Source organism: Stigmatopora argus, chromosome 12 (genome assembly GCF_051989625.1).
Source record: "Stigmatopora argus isolate UIUO_Sarg chromosome 12, RoL_Sarg_1.0, whole genome shotgun sequence".
NCBI classification, from domain to species: Eukaryota; Metazoa; Chordata; class Actinopteri; order Syngnathiformes; family Syngnathidae; genus Stigmatopora; species Stigmatopora argus.
This window is the reverse complement of record NC_135398.1, coordinates 13441069-13466258: the sequence shown is the minus strand read 5'-3', so window position 1 is coordinate 13466258 and position 25190 is coordinate 13441069. Positions and strand designations below refer to the sequence as shown.

At 39.7% G+C, this 25190-nt stretch overlaps 1 protein-coding gene across 3 annotated transcripts in view; it reads left to right on the top strand.

Annotated features, from left to right (window-relative positions):
* The window catches only part of tox (thymocyte selection-associated high mobility group box), a 44317-nt gene extending 21178 nt beyond the window's left edge, over window positions 1-23139 (top strand). For all 3 annotated transcript variants that reach the window (XM_077616255.1, XM_077616254.1, XM_077616256.1), the window contains exons 5-11: window positions 8330-8614; window positions 13482-13727; window positions 15920-16153; window positions 17467-17547; window positions 17625-18104; window positions 20450-20604; window positions 22585-23139. In XM_077616255.1, coding sequence (XP_077472381.1) covers window positions 8330-8614; window positions 13482-13727; window positions 15920-16153; window positions 17467-17547; window positions 17625-18104; window positions 20450-20604; window positions 22585-22621 — 1518 coding nt within the window. In that variant the 3' untranslated portion in view covers window positions 22622-23139. The remainder of the gene's footprint in view (window positions 1-8329; window positions 8615-13481; window positions 13728-15919; window positions 16154-17466; window positions 17548-17624; window positions 18105-20449; window positions 20605-22584) is intronic.
* Window positions 23140-25190: the final 2051 nt, after the last annotated feature.

Below are 25190 nucleotides of genomic sequence, written 5' to 3'. Positions count from 1 at the left end.
TGCATATGAGATTAGATAACTTTATTCATCCAGTACTCGGGGAAATTCACTGTCGCAGTAGCAAGAGGGTGAGACTTTATTGTGGAGGTAGATTCCTTTCAGCTTACAACACAAAAAGCATACGTTTTCAAAGTGCAATATTAAAAAATTGAATTACACATTGTATATACAGTGGTACCTCGACATTTTGAGATACGAGTAAAATCTCGGGCAAATATTTATCTTGAGATACGAGACTAATTTTGATATACGAACAGACATCGGATGCGAGAGGCTGCTCATTCCGAACATCATGGGCACTGTCTCTCTCCCCCCAACTCCCTCGTGTAATATTTCTCTGGTCGCAACAACCTCATGTAATGTCTCTGCGTTGCATTTTCTCATTGTTTTTTTCACGTTAGTCAGTGCAAATGGGGTATATACTACTTCTCGTTGGCAAGTGGTCGTGCGTTATCCTATTGTGAGGACATTTGTATGCATCATTTTCGGAATATTTTGAAGGGAATACAAAAGCAAACAACCCTCGATTGGTTGCATCTGAAAGTCAGGGTGGAGGCGGGGCAAATAGAGCCAACCCGGGAGAAGAAAGGTATCAAAATTGTAAACAAAACTAGAATTAAGTTTAGTGTAAAGTTAGATTAAACTTGTTTTTGAGTGTGTCTGCATCGTAATCCAAGTTCATTTAAAAAAAATTATATTATGTTACAAGCGCGTTGCCGTGCAAAAAGTCCCCCCTCTCTCTGTCCGTCTCTCTCCCCTCCGCGAAATCCATCTAATTTTAATAATATTAAACACATTTAACTACTATTAAACCACTAGTTATTTGTTACTTTGTTAATAGATTGCGAATTAGAACAAATAAAAATGTTTTTCCAATCCAATATCCTGTTTTGGGTGTTTTTTCAGAGAGTTGGAACGAATTAATTTGTTGTTTAGTTCATTTCTATTGGAAACGTTCATTTGAGTTACGAGTAAATCGACATACTAGCTCAGTCCCGGAACGAATTAAGCTCGTATCTCAAGGTACAACTGTACTCAGTGGTTTGAATCTCCACTTCGCAGTTCTGAGATGGAGGGTTCAATCCCCGGTGAGTTCCAATAATAATAATAATAATAATCATAATCGGACATAGGCCCTGTCGTCATTATCAACAACAAAAAAGGCTACTTGTCATCACACCCAGAAACTGCGTGTGACGAAATTGGTGAACCTTCCTGTGTTGATTCTGTATGTTCTCCATGTGCCTGCGTTGGTTTTCTCTGGGTTCTTCAGTCTTCTCCATCATCCCCAAAACATGATTGAACACTTTAAATTGTGGTATGAGTGTGAGCGTGTATGTTTGTTGATCTCCTTGTGCCCTGTGATTGCCCTGCGATTAGCCTGCAACCAATGCAGGGTGTCTCCTGCCTACTGACCGTGGTTGGCTGGGATAGGCTTCAGCGCCCCTGTCACCCTTGTTCGGATAAGTGGTACGGTGATGCAGGGTAGGCTCACAATGCAGGCTGTGCAATTTAATGTATTTGACATAAGTTCTCACAAATATAATTTACACAGTTGGTAAAATATATAAATCACACATTAACATTAAAAAAGATCAAATTCATTGGCCCAATAAGCCCAATGGTCATACTTTCACCAACAATGACAACTTCGCATCCATTTTTACAATATTATGAATCTATTTTGTGCAATCAATAAATAGATCTTACTCTTTAAAATGCCTATTTTTGATTGGTTAAATAGTTTGGGGTTTAATCTTTACTTATACCCACTGAAAATGATGCAATTATGAGCCTTTTCATGCATTCTACTGTCAAAAAAAGATTTAAAATTAGGGAATGTGGCAGGTGCAGGAAGATAACGCACATGCTGCTTCTTGGCAATGTTGTATTTTAGAGATTAGAGATGTGCATTTAAATTTCCGTACCATTAACACAACACTGAACAAAAACCCTTCCAACCATGCCTTTTTTAGAAGGCAACAGCTTAGCAGTTTGACAACAGCAATTAGTTTACTGTATTTTGCTTTTTTTGTTAAATTGTTGTCTTTCTTTTGTCTATGTCTATGTCAAGGGTGTCAGACTCTAGTTGGTTCGCGGGCCGGATTAACGACCACTCGATTTCATGTGGGCCGGACCATTTTAGATATAATATTTAGATTTTTTTTAATAAATGGATTAAAAGAACTGGATTAAAAGCAACATTAAAAACGATGTTTATTTGATTTTTTTTTCTTAGTAAGGGAAAATTTCTTTTAATCATTTGTTTTTCATTTCAAAAGGAAACAATTTTTTTATTTAATTATTTTCAATATTAAAGTGGAAAACAGAAAATATTTTTTAGATATTACAAAATGATTTTTGAACTAAAAACACAGAAAAAGAGATTATAAAAATGATATTTTGATTTAAAAGGGGGAAAATCAGGAAATATAATATACATCTATAATCTTCATTTTAATTTGATCCTAAAACATATCTTATCCAATCCAATAAAGTTATCCAATCCAAAACAGAAAGTCGGCACTATTGATTGATTTTCCCGGGCCACACAAAATGATGCGGCAGGCCAGATTTGGTCCCCGGGCCACCACTTTGACACCTATGGTCTATGTCTTTCAATATAGCTACAATGCTATTGCTATCCTGCAGAAACCTAATTTTCTTAACTTGTGGGGTGGATGAACACTCCTTTTATTTTCATCACAGTGAAGAGTAATAATCAAGGAATGGAAAACATTCTCTTTGAAATTTGTTAATCCTGCTTCCTACACCAGGCTTGCATAAAACACACTTCTAGAAGTATTTGTATTATAACCTTAAGGGCAATCAATATTGCATGTTACTTCAAAAACAACTAATGCATACTATTTTTTCGAATAGTATTTTAATAATTCAACTCAATTTAATGGCATAGTTATTTTGCCCATCCTTAGTTAGTTCTTGCATCCTGCTTGCATGAAATCAAACCTCCTGTCTTATTTCCTTTTATTTCCTCATGTGAGCTCTCTTGAGTTTCTTGTTTGTAGCCCGTAGTTTACCCTCAAACATATTATTTGAAGGCAGAGAATGCTGTTGACAGTAAAATGAAAGAAACGTCAATCAGGCTTTCATCAAACACACAGCATTTCAGTGCACAAACAATTTTGTTGAGCTTCAAAGAATACTTTGAGATCCACCCTGAGGCTAATCAGCCTTTACCATCAGTTTAAAATAAAGTATATTCCCTCGAGCATGAGACACACAAAACCAGATGGACACATTTTATTAGATTCTTTTAAAACATCAACATTTCACGTGATCAGATCTACAACTCCATGAGCCCTCGCTCGACAGATATGTGCAGATGGTCAAAACTGTTGAAATGCAGCATTAGTAAATGCATTCTGGTACTGAAAACATGGAGCTGTGGGAAATGTGGAAATAATGGGGACACAACATAAGCAAAAGGACTTAATCCTGACTACATTAGTCTTTCTAGGAGCTCCCAGAACAGGCTTTTGTGTCAGCATGAATGGAAGAGGAGAGAGACAAGGGGCAGTAATTTATGCAGAACATGAAGAAGTGATCGAACAAACTGGACGGACAGACAGACAAAAAGCGTGTGGGTAATTTATGCAGCTTTCTGAGCTCCAATAGTTTTTAAAAGTACATCACAGCTGGATTTGTTGGTTTGTAAGGACCCGACCCACATCACAGGGCTTTCAAGCCCAGAAATGACATGGAAAAGAGAAAGAAGAATGAGAAGAGAAAAGGGCAAACTTGTCAAGCTGGTTGAACTGATGAGTGACTGAACTGACAAGTTTCAAAAACATTACTCTGTTTACAAAAAAAAAGAGTTTACAGTTGGTAGGGTGTCATTGAAACATCCACTTACATAGATTCTAACGACTTATTTTGTGAAGCAATAAGTAGTCTGAGCTAATAAACAACATTTTTCTCAAACAATGTTTATTTTTGTGTTTTGGTTGGATAAGTATAAATGCATTAATATTTTTGATTTACCATATTTTTCGGACTATAGGTTACACTAGAGCAGGGGTCGGGAACCTTTTTGACGAAGAGAGCCACAAACAATTCATATTTTCCAATGTTATTCCTTGTGAGCCATACTACGAATTTAAAACTCAAAATACATACATGTAAACAAGTGCCTTTTCATTTTTTTGGGTAATTTCACCACTTTTAAAGTGGACAAAAATGATTATTTTTTAACAGATTCTTATGCTGTTGCTCATCAATGAGAGGATGCATTCCAGAAGAGTATACTGCAAAAAAAAAAGATTAAAGCAGTTCTAGATGTAATATCTCAGTTCTGTCACCAGCAATTTCCATATTTTAGCTCACAGGTTAGCAAAGAGCCAGATGCATCCATCAAACACATGTGGCTCCCGAGCCATAGGTTCCCTACCCCTGCACTAGAGTATAAGTCGCACCAGCTAAACAATACACGAAGAATGGGAAAAAAAGTTGCACTGGAGTATTTGCATTTTTAAATTTTTTATCATAAACCATGAACAAACATAGATTGAAGTAACATTAGTCTAAACCAGTTATACAAATAGACAACCATTCACAATCACAATCATTCCACCACCGAGTGGGAATTGATCCCACTATGATTAGGAGAGAAAAAAGCTAAACCATCTTATGGTTCTGAATGAAACTCATATATAGAAACTCAAAACCACATCCCTTGTTGAGGAGAAATTTTGCCACTTTAGCGATTTGTGGTGGGCAGGACATCTGTTGTCAGCAGATTAATCAAAACAGTAACAACTTTTAAACTGAGAAAATCTAGGCTATACCACTGAGCTTGTTTTTCCAAAAAGTATTTCCAAAAAATATGTTTCTTTAATGTCTATTCTTCTAATGTCATCTATTGAAATACTTGGAGAGCGGCCCGGCGGCTGAGTGGTTAGCCCGTCGGCCTCAGAGTGGGAGACCTGAGTTCAAATCCAGGTCGGTCCACCTGTTTGGAGTTTGCATGTTCTCCCCGGGCCTGCGTGGGTTTTCTCCTGGTACTCTGGTTTCCTTCCACATTCCAAAGACATGCATGGTAGGCTGATTGGACACTCTAAATTGCCCCTGGGTATTAGTGTGGACTTGAATGGTTATTTGTCTCCTTGTGCCCTTCTATTGGCTGGCCACCAATTCAGGAGTCTATCCCAGCTGACTTCGGGCCAGAGTCAGGGGACACCCTGAATTGGTGGCCAGCCAATCACAGGGCACAAGGAGACAAACAACTATTCTCACTCACACTCATACCTAGGGGCAATTTAGAGTGTCCAATCAGCCTACCATGCATGTCTTTGGAATGTGGGAGGAAACTGGAGTACTGGGAGAAAACCCACGCAGGACCGGGGAGAACATGCAAACTCCACACGGGTGGACCGACCTGGATTTGAACCCAGGACCCCAGACCTGTGAGGCCGACGCGCTAACCACTCGCGCTACGGGCTGCCCTACAGTAACATGTAAATAGTATATTAAATACATTGGGCGGCCTGGTGGCCCATGAGTTTTTAGCGCGTTGGCCTCAGTTCTGGGATCGAGGATTCAATCCCTGGTGGGTTCTGAACTCCCTTTGTGGACTTTGCAAGTTCTCCCCGTGCTTGTGTGAGTTTTCTCCGAGTACTCTGGTTTCCTCCCACATTCCAAAAACATGCATGTTAGGATGGTTGAGCACTCTAAATTACGTGTCAAACCGATTCCGCCGAGGGCCGCAGTGGGTCCTGGTCTTTGTTCCAACCGATCCAGTGCCGACATTTTAACCAATCACTTGTCTTCTAAAATAAGTATGAGTGTGAGTGTGAGGGGTTGGTTGTCCGTCTCCTTGTGCCATGCGATTGGCTGGCCACCGATTCAGGGTCTCCCCTGCCTTGTGCCCATAGGTGGCTGGTATAGACTATATCAACCCCAGCAAACCCTTGTGAGGCTAAGCGGTTTGGAAAGTGAATGAATGAATTAAATACGTTTTCGCAGAATAAAACCTTGGTTTTATTTTTTCTCAATAATCTCACTATGCTATTGCACTTGAATCAATGTCATGATGGTGCTTTTGGTAGAATTCAAAATCATACAAACATCATTCAGTTCAATTCCCTTGCAATGAAGTTTAGCGGGGACCTATATGTAGTTTGCCATCATACATTGTATAATTTGGGGTGGGGGCTGTTTTGTTTTCGCTTTTATTGTAAAATGAGATTCTCATTTTACCACCTTGACCATTTACTACACAGTAAACATATCCATCATTCAACGGGCAATTTCCAAGTCATGCAACTCAGAAGTCAACATTGCATTTGGTTTGGCATAAGCATGAGAATGATGAAAGAGAAATCATGGATGAGATTAGAAGAGCAAGAAAGCCAACGAGGGGTGGAAGGAAAAGGATGGTGAGTGATGAAGAGCAAAGTAGTACGTGAGGGAGAAACTGGTGTGGCTAGCCATGCAGAAAAGCTGTCAGTCTCTATAAAGGATCTCCTCTGTCAGATTAGTATGAGAGGGTTGCTCGAATGCTGCCTCTTTCCTTTAACCCCAATGTCTCTCAGTCTTCTCTTACACAATTCTCTAACTCCATTTCACCCATGTCATAGCTCTCGAAATAACTGAACACACAGTATATAGTTAGTTCTCTTTCAGCATGTCAAAACTTAGTAAAGTATTTTCGTTTTAGAGACAAGCAATTGTCAAATGGCTTTGGAACAGTGCTAGCTAGCCCATATGGAAAAGAGTAATGTATCACAATGTGGACCATTGCCTATATCACCATGCAACAATTTAGTATATTTTTTTTATTTGATGAAAAGGTTATTAAAAGTGCAAAAAGCTTTTTTAACGATTAACTATGTGTCTTTGTTTGGGGCTGATTCTTTCCCAGTGTAATAGAAGTTCACTTTTGTAATTAATTCCCTGTGTGGGTTTTCTACGGGTACTCTGGTTTCCTCCCACATTCCAAAGTCATGCATAGTAGGCTGATTGGACACTCTAAATTGCCCCTAGGTATGGGTGTGAGTACGAATGGTTGTCCGTCTGCTTGTCCCCCGCCTCTGATCCGGAGTCAGGTGGGATAGGCTCCAGCACCCCCTCCGACCCTAGTGAGCATAAAGCGGTTCAGAAAATGAATTAATTAATGTTTGTGTTGTATGATTTATCATGGTTTTCTGGTATAAGCACAACTAGTGGGTTTTCTGCATTACTAATTTAAGAAGTATCATCAGGGTAGAGTTGAGTGTAGTGTAAGGACTTTATGACGAGACATAATCGACGATTGTTTTGGCTTTGTAGAGTACTGCATATTTTCAGATCGTCCAGCAGTAGTTTGTACACCGACTACATTTTTATTATTATTTTTTTGCTCAAAAGTCTTTTATTTAAAGATGGCAACTTAATTAGTGATAAGTACTCAGAAGTATTAACTGAAAAAGTGCAACTGCAACGAACAGTTCTATCTATAAAGATGTGTTGTAAATGACCACTTCTTGTTCCTTTAAGAGGAAAAAGAAATAGATTTATGTATGTTATTTTCTTTTATGTGGAAAGTTGCCAATGGAATTCAGTAAATAACAAGAGACAGATGGGTTTGGAATCAAGCGCAAGATTAAAGTCAGATTCATTTATTCATCTTCCGTACCGCACATCCTCGTAAGAATTGCGGAGGTTTGCCGGAACCTAACACAGCTGACCCCGGGCGAAAGGCAGACAACACCCTAGACTGGTCGCCAGTCAACCATAGGGCACACAGAAAGACAAACGACACACACAATCATACCGCCACCAGCGGGAATCGAGGCCGCGCCTGCCCGCACCGAAGTCAGGCGTATGAACCTCTAACCATCAGGTGGCAAAAGCCAGATTGTTGACAAAAATAGTTCTGGCATGGTTAGGAATTTCTATTACTGAAAGGTCCTGATCTGTTCCCCAGCTGATAAATGTTTATACAATGGTTAATAAACAAGCCATTGCATCCCCTCTCCCTCAGGTTTCATTGAATAAATTTCATAACTGTAAAAATGATATAGTTTATTAGTTTCACTCTATGCTTTATTTTTAGTCAAAAGACAATCACACTGAATATGTTGGTAAAAATTCAGCACAATGTATTTTCCTGAATTCTAGAAATCCAAATATTGTTTAGTGCTTGTTATTGCAATTCAGGTGTTTGTCACAGTATCACTGCCAAATGCTGTACAGCTGTATAATACTACTAATTATTTTATGAAGGCTGTGTATGTAGGAAATGTTTTGTATATTGAATTTGTTTTTGTTTCTTTTACACTGCCATTTTTTTACATTCATTTATTTTTGCTCAATTTCTTGTCTTTAGTCTTACCAAATGGGCAGTTTGGGTGATGAAGACTTCAACATTCCCCCCATCACTCCCCCCACACTGCCAGACCACATGCTGCCACCTCATCTGCCCCATGATTCTACCACTGGACCCTATCCCCCTTTGGATAGCAACACAAGCACAACTTCACATCACCCCTACCAGCTGCAGGGCATGAATCTGGCCGGAATGCCTGCCAGTCAAGATGGCCCCCCTATGCTGAACCAAGAAGGGGGTACATTCAGCCCTGACGGCTCAGCAATGACCAGTACTTTGTCCGTGGTGAGTGACACAAAGTAATTCACAACTAAAGAAAAATGAAACAACTTTTTCTGAAAAAAGCATGGGACGAATGAATTTTTTAAAACTTCCACCATGCACATTTGTTTGTGATTAATTATACCTCCATATATTATTTGGATCAAACCCTAGAGTACTCATTAAACTATGAAGACTGCTAGAATCTACATATGGAATGGAATGTGAGCAATATACCATCAGTAGATTATAAAATTCACTTCACTGTTCACTAGATTTTACACTACATTTCTACACTAGATAGAATTATTTCCATCACTAAATAGATTCTACACTAGATAGAATTCTCATCTCACGGGGGACACCGGTCCTGCGTGGGTTTTCTCCGGGTACTCCGGTTTCCTCCCACATTCCAAAGACATGCGTGGTAGGCTGATTGAACACTAAATTGCCCCATTAAATGGCACAAGAATTTCATCTCATTTCTGAACTGCTTTATCCTCACTAGGGTCACTTCGGGCTAGAGGCGGTTGACACCCTGAATTGGTGGCCAGCCAATCACAGGGCAAAAGGAGACAAACAACCATTCACGCTCACACTCATACCTAGGGGCAATTTAGAGTGTCCAATCAGGCTACCATGCATGTCTTTTGAATGTGGGAGTAAACCAGAGTACCCGTAGAAAACCCACGCAGGACCGGGGTGAACATGCTAAATCCACACAGGTGGACCGACCTGGATTTGAACCCAGGTCCACCACTGTGAAGCCGACGCCCTAACCAATCAGCCGCTGGGCCGCCCTAGATATAATTCCCTAGATAATTTGTAGAATTGATCATTTACAGCTAATAAAAACATATTTTACACTAATTTTAGTACTAATGTGACAAGTGGCCAACTCTACTCACTACTTAATTCAAAAAACCTCAACATTTGTTTTACTGCAGCCTTTCTCGACTTCCACATACTTTTGTCTATTCAGTAATCCATATATGATGGTCCCCACTGTTTTATAAACCCCCTTTCACAAAATATATATAAATATACGTTGTAGCATTTCCCTTAAAATGATTTCTCAATTTGTTGTTTAGTTCCATTTCACACTTCTATAGTGTAAGTCTACTACATTTGTAAAGACACTATCTACCAAATTGCTATCTCGCACCTTTTTTTAATGAAATAATCTCACCCTAATCTTTAATTATCTTATAATGCAACATTTTCTCATCATTCTTTTTTTTATTTGGTTTCAGTCCCGTTAATCTGTGGTACCTTTTAAATGAGAAAATTGTTCTTATTGGTTTCTCCTCTCCTTTCTGTATTTCCCTCATTCTTCACTTTTATATTCCCATATTGCTATACATTTACTGCCTGTCCATGATTTATGGTTGCCTAGCAACTATGCCTGGCTCACCTTAATCAGGTTGGATGGAACAGTATAGATGGAGATTCAAGTCCATTGGTTTGACTGTGTCTTTTAAAGAGAACGAAGGTAAGGCTGTTCATATTGAGATTCCAGTTGCGCTTTTAAAGGCATATTTGTACTGATTGAGAGATAATTTTATGTTGAACAGCAAAGCACTTGCCGAATTACCACACATTCACACACACATACAATAACTGTCAGCAGAGCTCTGGTGCAAAGTGATGACATGAAAATCGGAAGAAGGTTGACGGTACTTTGACGCATCAGAGTTGGAAAAACTCACAAAACACAGTGTTAGAACTCCGTTACTACGAACGACGGTTGAAGGCACACAAAAAGCATCGTGGAGCTCACTCCGAGGCAATAGGAGGTCAGCGGATTATTGGTTGACAGGCAATGGTAGGCCATCACGGTGTTGGGAGATAACTAATGGGAGAGCTACTCTTTCATGCCAATTTCAAAATAAAATACAGGATACAGAAAGTGTATTCACATTTCAGGGGATGTTTAATTTTTGGGAGATTTTGTGTTTTGTAACTTGAATTTCTTTCGTATCTTGGAACAAAATTTTCTTATAGAGACTTTTCCTAACCTGATTATTTCATAAGCAGAGACATTCGTAAGCAAAGATACGACTGTATCATGATTTATGTGCTGTGACTGACATGAGTAAGCACTCAATCAGAATTTACCCTCCATCCCTACTCCTGATTTGTTGAGGATAGTGGTTTGTAACACAAAGTGTGTATCACAAGCGTATCCTTTGAACACTTTATACTTACAGTACAGTAATCCCTCGCCATTTCACGGTTCAAATTTCGCGGCTTCACTACATCGCAGATTTTTTTCTGGGGACATTTTTCATATTTTTATTATTATTTTTAAGTTCATGTGAAAATCCACGCTGAAACTCGCAAGGGGAAGCAACTCACCTATCTTTGTCTAACATTAAGCTTATGGAATTGTGGCAGAAATCTAACGCCGTTGTCGTTCTATCAAATACCACATCTGTATTTAGAGGTGGAGCCAGTAATGAAGTTCTGATAACGTGCTTCCAAGCGGGGTACAGCTTATGTAAATTGATGCTTACAACGAGTGAACATTTAAGTGTGAACATACCATATCAGGAGTGCTCTAACTTTTTTGCTCAAAGATCTCCTTTTCAAGGAGCCAACTTTGCGCGAGCTACCCTTTTTTTTACCCGCCCCCGACAAAGCTAAACAGTTATGTATGCTGATGATACACCTGATGCCAGCAGAATCCAAAATAGTGTAGGCCAGTAATAATCATGCTTGGACTCGCGATGGCGCTGTGTCCCAGCTCAAGTCCCATATAAAATTTTACTACAAATCCAATCCTTGGATCAAATCTTACTGTCATGCGATTTACCAATTGTACCTTAGCGATCGACTGGTAGCTCCCGATCGACGTATTGAGAACCCCTGTACTATATAAACCAACAAAGGTCCAACTGAATATATGTGACATCAGTCGCAAAGGTGGCTAATAGCTGCCATCTAGGGGGCTACTTTGGCTGAATTAGTAGCTATGCCTCTCGTTTCTAAGATGATCTGGGTATAATGTGCAGTACTGGAATTCACCAGAGTGGCAGGAAGTGGCAGAAACCAGCCTGTGGCCTGCTTGGCCATAAAAAGAAGCGTTTGCCTCTCGTCCCTGACAACATATACAAGTTAACCATTTAAAGCCTAGAACACAACAGCTAAAATAATTTTATTTTAACTGGTCATTTAGAAGTAAAAGATGTCACAATTTTAAACATGTGTCCTACATGTGTGTCAAGCTTGCCTGAACTTTTGCTTTCACTTGAAATTGGCAGAAAATGAAATGCTATGAAGAACTCAAAACACAAAGAGTTATGACACCGTTATTTAACCAGAGCGGCAAATAAAGATCTTAGATTCAGCATCATTAAGTTATTCAATTTGGTCTGATTTATTTCCTTATTACCTTTTCTTAACACATTTTCTTTTAACATATAATCAAAATGGCTGCATTGAAAATGTTCTTTTTTGTATAAATGAGTTCAGACATATTGACATTTTATTCCTTTGTTGTCAAGATTTATTCCTTTGTTGTCAAGATTTATTATTAGATTCATTATCTCTGGGGCATCAGTTGTTTTGAAAGACAATACTACACACTTGTGCACAATAAAACATTACTGTCCATGGGGCAGTAAAAGTGTATTAACCCATGTAAATAGCATTATAAAGAATTTGGATACCTTGCATGGAGAGTAATTATAGCTACTTCTCTGAAGGGTATTAAACCTAAATTGATGTACTTGGTATGACCATTAACTGATGAAATTAATGACTTTAGATACAGCTTATTTTCTCACTTGCTTTGCCTGTTGCCATGGTTACATCAGCTGTCATGAGTTTCTGTATGAGGGGTCAGGATGAGCTGCATTTGATGTGGCTTCAATAGCAGTTCAAAGTCCTTATTTTCAGTCATTTGAAACAAATTGTACCGTATACCCATAAATGCAGTTTGTTAAAATACAGTATATGACTATATTTGTAGGTTATTGTTTTGGCTTTTTTGTTTCATATTCTTGGTCTGTCAACTTCAACATTTGCTTGCGAGGCTGTAGTCAAGCAACCTGGGAAGATGACTTACCAGATTGCATATTCAATTTGAACACAATTACTCAACACGCAAACATTCTGATGATACATTTTCAAAATAATAACCTCTTCTAAAAGACATCATTTACTTGAATGTTGGAGACAGAACATGTCTATTTGCTGATCTTTTAAAGTGTGTCTAAGTGAAACAACCAAAATCTGTCCTTGGCACAAGAATGGTTTGGAAGAGCTCATGTAGTTACAATCACACACACTTTTTTTGTATCAATAAGTGTCCAAACTTGTGTACTGTAACTGTGTACTATATTTTTCCATTGGGCTGTCTAAACTGGATATCTGGCACTAAGGAAACTTCCAATTGAGTTTTTCATCTTTTTCACAGATTTCAATATTCGCTTTGTCTCTGTTCTAGGGTTTCTAACAACACCATCAATGAAAGTGGAACATAGTACTACACATATTTGTCATATAATCGTTATAATGTCATTTATGTCTTGTCTGACTTCCTGTTTCTTTGTTAAGGGGTATGACATCAGCACATTAGTCTGTTACTCAAACAGTGAAGCAGGTAGGGCTGGGATATGTGATTAAAGTTCATATAATTATGATTGCACTAAATTCAATCTTTCTTGCAAGTAACATGACCACGTAGAGTAATAAAACCAATTCTCTTGATCTACAGTTTTGAACCTTTTTAACGTTAATGAATCACAAAATACTGCTGTCATTAGTTGGAAATAAAAGCAAACTCTTGACAGTATGAGGAGAGTATTGAAGTTTTCTGGTTTAATGCTAATCCTGGAAACTTCAAATTTCTCACTATTAACCAATCGTGTGCCTTGTTTTCACACAGATGCAGCAGATGGTGAACTCTGACTCTCGGTTTACCAGCAGCCAACAACCAATGGAAGCGGCACTCGGACCCAAAAACCCATCAGGCATGACTCAAGGCACCCAGTTGTCGACTATTAACCAATCGCAGCTGGGACTCAGCGGGAACTCTGTTACCCACAATTCCCCTTCTCCTCCTGGAAGTAAATCCGCAACACCATCTCCGTCTAGCTCAGCACACGAGGACGACAATGATGATGGATTCAGGGTAAAAGAACACACATTATCAGATACTCTAAACCAGTGGTTTTAACCATACAACCCGTGAGCCAGAACTGGCGCCATAGCTAGTGGTTGTGATGTTTAGTAATAAAATGAGGCATTATTTTATACAACGGGAAGTTCGTGGATAGGGGAGAGAGAGAGTCACTTGATGGATGCGCTCGTAATGTAACATAAACTTTAAATTTAACTTAAATGAACTTAGATTCCGATACACACACTAAATTTAAACCTTTTTGTGCAATAACCAAGGCAAAGATGTTCATGTATTCCACCGTGGCTTTCGGGGCCAACTTCCTGCTTCTCCACACGCGTTGATGAGCTAGCTCAGTCACCCGTACACTGCTCATGTTTTTCGATTATGCTTAATATCGATTGTCATCATACGCCTTTTCTTCGCACTACCCTTCATTGCACCAGCTTGCTTTGGGTCCATTGTGTTTCCCTTAATTCTGCACTGACTAATGCAAAAAAATAACGGGAAAAATGCAACGCTCCGCCCAGTGCTCGTAGACATCTTTGCACGAGAGAGACAGTGCGGCGAAATCATTAGTAGTGGCCTGGCCAACTGGCCGTCTCAAATGCTTGTACCTCAAAATTTGTCTCATATCTCAAGGTAAATATTTGGTCGGAAATTTACTTGTATCTCAAATTCCTTGTATGTTGGGGCACTCGTATGTTGAGGTATTACTGTATATTCGTTCTTTCGCCCCCTGCAGTCAAAACTACGCTGTCATTGGCAGCCAATGACTTAACAAGGAACCTTAAAATGCCCCAAAACCAACAAGAAGTAACCTGTAAATGGGCAAAAACAGCCTTCACACAGGAAGCAGCATGGAAATTGATAAGAAATCAATAAGAAATGTTTCAAAATTTACAGGAAAACACCTGTAAGTACACCAAAAAGATAAGGAAGTGACGCAAAGATTAACTCACTGCCTTCCATTGACAACGTTAGATGTCCAATTCATTTCAACTGGCTGTAGATGCTCATCTTTCAGTGCCATTGGCGATGCTATACCTATCCATTTTGACTCAAAGGGGCAAATGAACGAGCATTCTAAGTCAAAACGGATTGGAGTTCTAGTGCCATCAATGGCGGTTATTAAGTTACCTTTTAATGGCCCAAAATAAACTGCTCCGGCCCACATGAGATCTAGTTGAAATGAATGTGGCCCGCGAACCGCGAGTATGACACCCCTGCACATGCAAGCATGAGATAATGCATTCATTTGGCTCGCACGTGAAGCAAATGTACAACAGCCTCCTGCTTTTTGCGTGAGTCATACACTCATACTGAAAATGATGTGTTATTGCTGATATTCTGCGGAAATGAAACAATCACTTTTCTGTGGAATAATGTTGACCAGCTTTTTTTTCCTCTGGGTAATTTGTATTAAATGTTGCACGGCAAAGCCCTCGTAACGTAACATAAACAAATTTAAATGAACTTGGATTACGATGCAGACACATTCAAAAATAAGTTTAATCGAACCTAACACTAAACTTAATTCTAATTTTGTTTGAAATTTTGATACCTTTCTTCTCCCGGGTTGGCTCTTTTTCCCCCGCCTCCACACTGACTTTCACATGCAACCTACATGTTAGCTTTTGTATTCCCTTCAAAATATTCCCAAAATGTCCTCACAATAGGATAACGCACGACCACTTGCCACCGAGAAGTGGCATATATAACTCTCGTATTAGCGATTGCCTCGCAATGACTAACGGGGATTTTTTTTTTTTTAAATGCAGCGCTCCGCCCAGTGCTCGCAGAGACATTACAAAGAGGGAGTTGCGACCAGAGACATTACACGAGGGAGTTGCGGGGAGAGAGACAGTGCCCATGATGTTCTTATGAGCAGCATCTCGCGTCCGCTGTCTGCTCGTATATCGAAATTTGTCTCGTATCTCGAGATAATTATTTGCTCGAAATTTTACTCGTATCTCGAATTGCTCGTATGTCGGGGTGCTCGTATGTCGAGGTACCACTGTATTGCAATTGAATAGATGGTGCAGCATTACAGGTGTTCTATGAAAATATGATATAAAGTAAATCAAAAGTAAACATTTTACAGTATGTGTCAAACAAAAACATTTAGCTGGAACCTAGTCATACCATTTTACTGTATATCAAATATGTCGTAATTTGTTGATATCATCCTCACATATTAACAGGGCAATGGAGCTGAGAAACGGCCAGCAGCATTTGACATCTCCAAGAAACCTAAGACACCAAAGAAGAAGAAGCGAAAGGACCCCAATGAGCCCGTGAAGCCAGTCTCTGCCTACGCCCTATTCTTCAGAGACACACAAGCAAATATAAAGGCCCAGAACCCCAACGCCACCTTTGGGGAGGTCTCAAAGATTGTGGCCTCCATGTGGGATGGCCTTGGAGAGGAACAGAAGCAGGTATTATGATTGATATTAATTAAGAATGTCATCAAAATCTGGTTTTCTCTTTTGCATTGTTGTTTTCAAATATCTAGAGCCAATACGTTCTCAAAAACCTGACTAACCTAAAATCGATTTCAAGGTTTGGTCAGACAAATGTAAAACCATGTTAGCCACTGAAAGTGACAACAGAAAAAAAAAAACAGCTTTTACTGGGTTTACTCGTAAGGCAAAATGCATTGCTGATGAGCTTTGTGCCTAACATTTCTAATATTGGTAATAGAATCTTTTACTTGATTTCCAATTAGTTCAGTGCAGAAGGTTATATATATGTATATATATATATATATATATAATAGAGTTTATTATTTAGTTATATTTTGGCGTGCTAGGGTGTACCGTAATCCCTCGAATTTCGCGGCTTCAACTATCACGGCTTCACTACAGCGCGTTTTTTTTTCTGGGGGGATGTTTTTTTTGTTAATTAAATCTTTTTTTGTAAGTTCATAAAAACGTGAATATCCACGCTGAAACTCGGAAGTGGAAGGCACCTCCCTGTCCTCCGCTTGCTACTAGGACTCAGCACTGAAGTAAATTGGGGTGATCCTACTTCGCGGTTTTTCGTTTATCGTGGCCATGGTCTACATTAACCGTGATAATTGATTACTTTAGTCTCCCTTTCGCCCGAGGTCAGGTGGATTAGGCTCCAGCAACCCCCGCAACTCTTTCGAGGTTGGGGTAAGATAGAGTATTAGAAAAGCAACAACTCTTCGACATTTTACTCATTTAAAACACACAAATTCAGCTCTCCTAATGGGCAGTATGATGTATTTTCCCATGAAATAACCGATGTACAGTATTTCTTGATTTACATTTCTGCGCGCAATGGTGCTGTGGTTCTTTCGCAAGACTTTGATGCAGGCAGAGTGAGATCGATTCCGACCGACTCGGTGGTATGACTGTGAGTGCGAATAGTTTTCTGTCTCTAGTGTGGTTTGCACGTCCACCACACAGTTCTTAAATGTCTTTCCAGAGTCTAGTGTGAGACAAAACAATCTTAACCGCTTCTTTATGAATTAGTTTGTGACATTGCATCTGTAATAAAAAAAAACTGACCACCTGGGGCCTTGTATTAAACAGCACAAAGACCAATTTTGACAGTTTCAGGATCCTTTCCAAGAGTATGCTTAGACACAGGTAGTATTAATCCTGCTACTGCACATTATCTTATACGGTGTGCTTATTATTATTAGTTCAGTATGCATGAAATGTTTTGGGTGTGAGCAGTGGTAAAGTGCTGTCAAAATGAAATGTTCTCTCTGTGCCTGAAGGTGTATAAGAAGAAGACTGAGACAGCAAAGAAGGAGTATCTGAAACAGTTGGCTGCCTACAGGGCCAGTCTGGTCTCTCAGGTATAGCTCACACACACGCACACATTGCCATGCCTGCAGGACATGACACTGTACTGATTGTCTCTTTCGTTCCGCAGAGTTACAACGATCCATCTGAGATGAAGCCGCCCCAGTCTTCTTCATCGTCTTCCTCGTCCTCCCCCGCCTCAATGTTCACATCCAAGCCACCTGTCTACGCGGGCCAGCACCCTTCGTCGAGCTCACTTAACCACCCGCTCCCTCCCCACCAGCATCCGGGCATTTACATGCCATACCCTCACCCGTCGAACCTCACCCACCATCCCTCGAGCCCCGGCCTCGGTCACCCTCACTTGCACCCGCCTCACACGCAGATCCATCCCCAGCTTCACGCCCTGTCCTCCAGAGGAACTGTGCCACGGTCCAGTTTGCCTCACCAAGGAGCGCTGTCCATTGGGGGTGTGGTGCAAGCCTCCACGCCGCCTCATCAGGTCAGCCCCCCGCTCCATAGCCAGGCTCACCTGGGGGCAATGCACAGTCCACACCAGCAGCTCGGCAGTCACTCCCTGGGAATGACACACTCCCCTGCCATCACACAGGTCAGTACCTGTTCACACCCGCAAAATTCATGCAATGACAATCTGTGTCTGGAGCCTATCCCAGCTTTCTTCGGGCACTAGGTGGGGGACCCTCTTAATTGGTGGCCAATTGCAGGTTACAAGGAAACAGAAAACCATTCATGCTCACACTCATACAACATACCTGTCAACCTCTGCCGATAACTGCCCTTATAAATGATTATGATTCCCCTTACAAACCCCCCAAAAACCTTACAAACACCGTACTCGTACGATTTACAATTTACAATTTCTCGTACGGTGTTTGTAAGGTTTTTGGGGGGTTTGTAAGGGGAATCATAATCATTTATAAGGGCAGTTATCGGCAGAGGTTGACAGGTATGATACAATTTAGAGCAGTGGTCCCCAAACTATTCCAGAAAGGGCCGCAGTGGGTGCAGGTTTTCGTTCCAACCGGTAAGAGGAAACCTTTCCACCAATCTGGTATCTTAGAAGTGCAATCAGTGGATTGCAGTCAGGTGCTTCTTTTTTCAGCAGAAACCTCATTGGTTAAACTGTTTGTGTTGGATCGGTTGGAACAAAAACCTGCACCCACAGCGGCCCTCCAGGACCGGTTTGGAGACCTCTTATTTAGAGTGTTCAACCAGCCTACCATGCATGCTTTTGGGATGTGGGAGGAAACCGTAGTACCTAGAGAAAAGTCACGCAAGCCCGGGGAGATCATGTAAACTCCACACAGTGAGGACCCACTATGCTCGAACCCACGTCCCCAGAACTGTCATTCCAACACGCTAACCACCCAACTACCGGGCCGCCTCCTAAAGCAACAAGACATTAGAATATAAGAAAACTGGCCCAAAAATGAGGAAAAACATGGACATGATGCAAATAGGAGGAAGATGATTGGCTAACACAATGGAACAGGTGTCCATGCAAACCTAATTAGTAGACAAAGAATGAACCACAAACACACAATAAAAATCAAACGCAAAACAGTCTTTACAAAAATAGATCATGACAGCCTGTCTCTATAAACAGTCTTCTAAAGGTGAATTGAAAGAGAATGTTAAACACACAGACACACACTGGAAATTGGATGGCACACCAAAATGGAAAAATTAACAGTACCTCCATTCATATACATACATGTGGTCTTCAACCTAGAATGGAATTCCACAGAATTCAGTTGACCTTAATTCAGACCATGTTTTTGATGAAAATTGTCCTCTAATGTTGCAACATTTATTAATTGTTCAAGCCCATAGCACCACCGTGTCCCCCGTAAGGATAAGCAGACTGGAAAATGAATGAATATATACAGTATACACATACTTTATGTCCATTTATTGAGAAATGCCAAGTCAAGGCATATGTTGCCCTTTAAATGATCGGTTCCCCCTCAGTCGTGGTTCATTAGGAGTGCGAATGGTTGTCTGCCTCTGTGTGTGCCCTACGACTGTTGAGAGGGTAGTTCAATTTAGTGTGTAGTATTCCCCCATTCACTCAAAATCAGCTGGTACAGGCTCCAGCACCCCGGAGACTCTAACAAGGATGAGCCGTGTTTAAAGTATAGATGAATTCAATGAGCGCTTTAAGCCAAGTGTATTGGCGCCATAAAAGATAAGACAGATTTTGTCCTTATTTTTATCGATATATGATTTAATGTATTATAATCCTCCTTTTGTAGTTCCTGTTTTAGCTTCCCTTTCCTATCTGAATTAGTTTTTAAGTATACATAAATTGCCTCCCAAAAAGAGGAAGAGAACAATGTTACAGGACTTTAAACTTTTTATTTTCCTCTGAGTGGGGAGTGAGGGGAATTGTGTGTGTGTGGGGGGGAGACAGTTACAAAAGAGGCAGATGGGGTCTTTGTGAAGGAGTGAAGGAGAAGAATTTGCTCAACAAAGGATGAATAGGTGAGGTAGAGAAGAAGAGGGGGAGAGCCCAACCACCTGCTGTCCTTCTCTTTCACACACAACACTCCGATTAACTTCCCTTTCAGTTTCCTTTCTCTATCTCCACGCGCACATGCAGACACACACACACACACACACACTTCACTGCATTGGCTGATTTTACTCTTCAAGTATCTTCCCATTTGAGGCATGAGCTCCCGTTCACCTCCCTTTCCCTCTCTTATCTCCTCATCCTGCAGTGAGCAAGACACTCAAAACTGTGTAATTGATCAACTTGATAGCTGCTATTCTCCGCCTACAAATCTACCAACTTCCATTATGCACGCACTCAGTCAACTCTAGCACAGCCTTTGGAACAGGAGTCTCGACGTCCAACATTTAACTCGTTACACTCGCTGACATTTCTCTGAACGTATCTTCACAGCCTTCCTTTATTTGATTTGATTTCAGGCCTACTCCCTCCAACCTGAGTATCAGCCAATTGGAGGAGGTCTGATGAATAGCGGAGCAGTAATGTCATCATCAGTAGACTACCACCAGCTGAGTCGACACATGCCCAACCATCACCAGTCTCTCGACTGGAACGGTGATTACCATGGCAACGGGTCAGTGTTCAAGCGAGTCTCACAAGACTAAGCAAGAGTGCTTTTTCTGGTTTCTTCGTGTTTCGTGGGACCCTTTCATTTGTGTATGAAAACCGGATATGTACAGTTGTGGTCAAAAGTTTACATACACTTATGAAGAACGTAATGTCATGGCTCTCTTGAGTTTCCAGTTATTTCTACAACTCAGATTTTTCTCTGATAGAGTGACTAGAACAGATACGTCTTTGTCACACACAAAAACATTCATGAAGTTTGGTTCTTTTATGACTTTATTATGGGTGAACAGAAAAAAGTGATCAAATCTGCTGGGTCAAAAATATACATACAGCAGGGCCAATATTTGGTAACATGTCCCTTGGCCATTTTCACTTATATCAGGCATCTCAGCAGCAGGTGATAGCTTGCGTTTTCTTCCTGATCATGGCAGTGACAAAACAGTGCCATGCACTTTATACTTGCAAACAATTGTTTGCACTGTTGCTCTTGGGACCTGCAGCTGCTTTGAAACGGCTCCAAGTGACTTTCCTGACTTGTTCAAGTCAAGGATTCGCTTTTTCAGATCCATGCTGAGCTCCTTTGACTTTCCCATTGTAGCATTTGTGGGCGTTTGCATCCAATGAGCCCTATTTAAATGGCCTCAGAGAAGTCACCAGTTGTAGTCACTCATAATCACTCACAAGAAGTTAAGAGGGCATGCTATGAAGCTCATTTCACTGACACAACTTTCTAAGTCACCAAAATTGCTAATTTGTGTTGCTGTATGGATATTTTTGACCCAGCAGATTTGATCACTTTTTCTGTTAACCCATAATAAAGTCATAAAAGAACCAAACTTCATGAATGTTTTTTGGGACAAAGAAGTATCTGTTCCAATCACTCTATCAGAGAAAAATCAATGTTGTAGAAATAACTGGAAACTCAAAAGAGCCATGACATTATGTTCTTCACAAGTGTATGTAAACCTTTGACCACAACTGTATGTATATGTGATGCATCCGTAATGTGACAGTCATCCATACATCTCCAAGCTATGCGTCAACAAGTGATGAAAAATGTCATCACTGTTCAACAAGAAGATATATTTTCCTTCTTGATGCCTCATGTGAAGCTATCAGGTTAAAAAAACTGATACTGTTGCCTTCGGTAACATGGGTTCCTAACATGGCACCTCCATGGGAGGAACCCTAAAAATATTACGTCAAAGTCGTGAAACATCGTTTTTTTATTATTATTATATTGGGTGGCGGCCCGGCAGCTGAGTGGTTAGCGTCTTGGTACCACAGGGGGTCCTGGAGTCGATCCCACCCAGGTCGGTCCTCCTGTGTGGAGTTTGCATGTAGGCATGGTCTTTTAACTTACCGTATTTTCTCGCATATAAGCCGCACTCTTAAAATTGCCTTAAAATCGTTGAATTTTACTATTTCTCGCGTATAAGCCGCCCCCTGGTTCACAATTTTTACCTCCATATTCATGGTTTTAATAGGGAGTACAAATGGTAACTTTGAAGGTAAATCTTAAGAAAAATCATCGCACATGGTATTTCTGAGATACTGTATAAATAAATAAAAATCATAAGAAAGTTAGTAATTTATCCAGTAATGGTTGTTTTCTTACTGCAAAACAGAAAATAACCAATAAATAGTAAATGTTAATTTGCCGACATCTACTGTTGAAAAAAAGTATAGCAACGTTGTAGGTCTTGTGCGCATATAAGCCGTACCCTTGATTAAGTCATCATTTTTTTTGTTACAAATACAGCTTATATACGAGAAAATACGGTATTTTTTTAGATTCACGATGATGACTTTGATTGCATCAATTTAGAGTTAAGAGCAAGAAAAACAACTTTTAGTTTGGCTTTAATGCATCTTTTGGCAGTTACTTTCCTGAAAATTTGCTGTAGTTGCTCTTGAGAAATTTAACATATGGTTACTTCACTAATTGGTTTTTTTGTTTTGTTTTTGGTCTTCTGTCCTCCAGAGGTCCTCAGCGAGATAAATCCTTGTACCTGAGTTAATAATATGTGGGTGGAATGATACCAAACATTGTTCACAACCTGCTTCTGCCATAATGTGGAAACTCATCCGGAACCTCAAGTTGACTTGCATCAGAATCCCCAAAAGACAGTCAAACCACCTGACTAATATTTGTTTTTCAGAAAGTTAAATGGCTGACAGCAAATATGAGCAACTAAATGGGGCATGCATATAACGCCACTTTACTGTGTCCTTGTGATGGTCAAGAAGACAGGTAATACCAGGAAGACTTCCTGCTCCTGCACATGAATAGGTTAGCATTGATTGAATTATATCTCAAACTCATGTGTATATTGATTTGAACTGAAAAGATATGTTCCATAAAGGACATATTTTTACATTCTTTGCTTGGAAAAGTGAAGTTTAATGTACAGTGTCTAATGTGTTATAGGAGCCTGACAAACAGACTATTTGACCCAAGCACTTTTAAGGAGTACTAGGGTCTTACATAAATATGTCCGGACCCCCCCCCAAATAAAAAATAAAATTACATCATGAATTAAGTTCTGACAACGTCTTAAAATGTTATATTACAGCGTACTAGATTGGTAATTAGATTGAATGTCAGAATTTCCAAGCGGATATTAATGTTGTTAAATGAGCCGCCATCTTTTCTCGTGAGATTGGCCAAACATAAATAAACAGTTCAGTCCATATTTGTTTGTAAATATGTGTAAGCTTCTGATTGTTGCTTCAACAAACCCCCCCAAAACCAAGACAATTATGTAACAACAATGTCCATTCCTCCATTGCTTCTGTAATATTCCAACCTAATTATCATGATGTTTGTTTCTTTTCTTTCCTGGTTCATTTTTCATATTAGCATTTGAATGTTATATTCTTTTCAGTGCAGCCCCTAAAACTCCTTTGTGAAATTGCTAAAATCCCATCAGGCCTTGGGAGAAAAAAAATCTTTCTACCTGCTATTGTTTGTCTTTTTGCATAGTGGGGCTGGACTTCCAGTTCTAAAAAGCTCTGAAGAGCACATGTAAAATACTGTAATGTAATTGTTCAAGCTGTCCCTTTTGAATCCAGTTAATTAGTTTTCTTTACCTCCATAGTATACTGCTGCAGCCAAAGTGAAAAGAGTACAGCACACACAAGCCCACATTGATGGTACTTTACATCTGGTGGGCACAAATCCAGTGTAATTTAGTCCTTTATATGATGAAATGTCAAATAATTATTTGGTGAATTCTAAGGTTTATATGATGACAGCTCCTCCTCTGTATATTTGGCTGTCTGTTTTTAAAATAGACTTGCATCCAAAATGAGTGAGTGAATAAGAGAGGGAGAGAGAGAAAGAGAGAGACAGAGAGAGAGAGGGAGAGAGAGAGAGAGAGAGAGAGAGAGAGAGAGAGAGAGAGAGAGAGAGAGAGGGGGGGGGGGCTCGAGAGAGAGAGAGAGAGAGAGAGAGAGAGAGAGAGAGAGAGAGAGAGAGAGAGAGAGAGAGAGAGAGAGCTTGCATGGTCTCATTTGTCATCTACTCTGTGCACAGAGGCTATTTATGAACCTATACTATTGCTTTGTTGGCTGTGTTTAAATGTTTTGAATCAAGTTATGTTTTAGTGTTAATAATGAGAGAAACTATCTCTCTTGCTCACCCTGTATCTTTTTTGTATGTTATGTGTTTTTTGGCAGATGAAAGGACTCTGGGCAACAACCATGAAGATTTTCTTATTTTTAGATTCTAAAAGTGTGTTTGAGAATAAAGTCCGTGCTGCATTGATGTGCAGTCATTACTCCAAAATTTTCACGTTTTTTTTTTTTTTGTTGATTTCATATACATGGTAAACGTTTCACAGTATCAAGTTTCTCTGGTTTAGGTATTATTTTTACTTTAGCACGTGTTTGTAGCTGAACTGTTACTGCTTAAGATGAGCCTAAACAACATATCCATGCACAAATATAGTACTTATATTCATGAAGGTTGCTTGTTAACCTCAGATAGTTTCAGGCGAAAGGCAGGCACAAAATGGATGAAAGAAAAATGATAAATTGGCCCAACACAAGATCCATTACCGCATATTAAAAGCTTGATGACCAGAATGTTGGTTTGAAAAAATACAGTTTGCATTTTTTTTTGAAATTAAGGATTGCGTTTGTAGTAGTGGGGAATATCAACCATCTATGTTCTATATATTCTGTGTATGATGTACAAAGGGGCATAAAACTACCGGTTAACAAAATGGGAGGTGAACCCAAACAGTTTTAAAATGTGTTGCCATTATTGGCTGGTATCTGTTGAGCAAACTTAAATACATAAATGTAATGTAATTAATAGACAAATTTGATGAATGAATGATGATATCCCAATATTTGAGCAAATGAAGAACAAAAGATTATAACATCTTTGTAGCTCAGTAGGGACATCTGGTGTAAAATGAAGGCATTGTAGACTTAACTGTACTCTGCTATGGTAAAATGTAAAAAAAATGTGTCTGGCAATATTTTTACAGGCCAAAATATTTAGATTTTATTTGTAAATGTAGAAGGGGAGTCTAGACCAAAAGCTACATTCACCTAGAAAGCTGTGTGAAGTATAGGAAT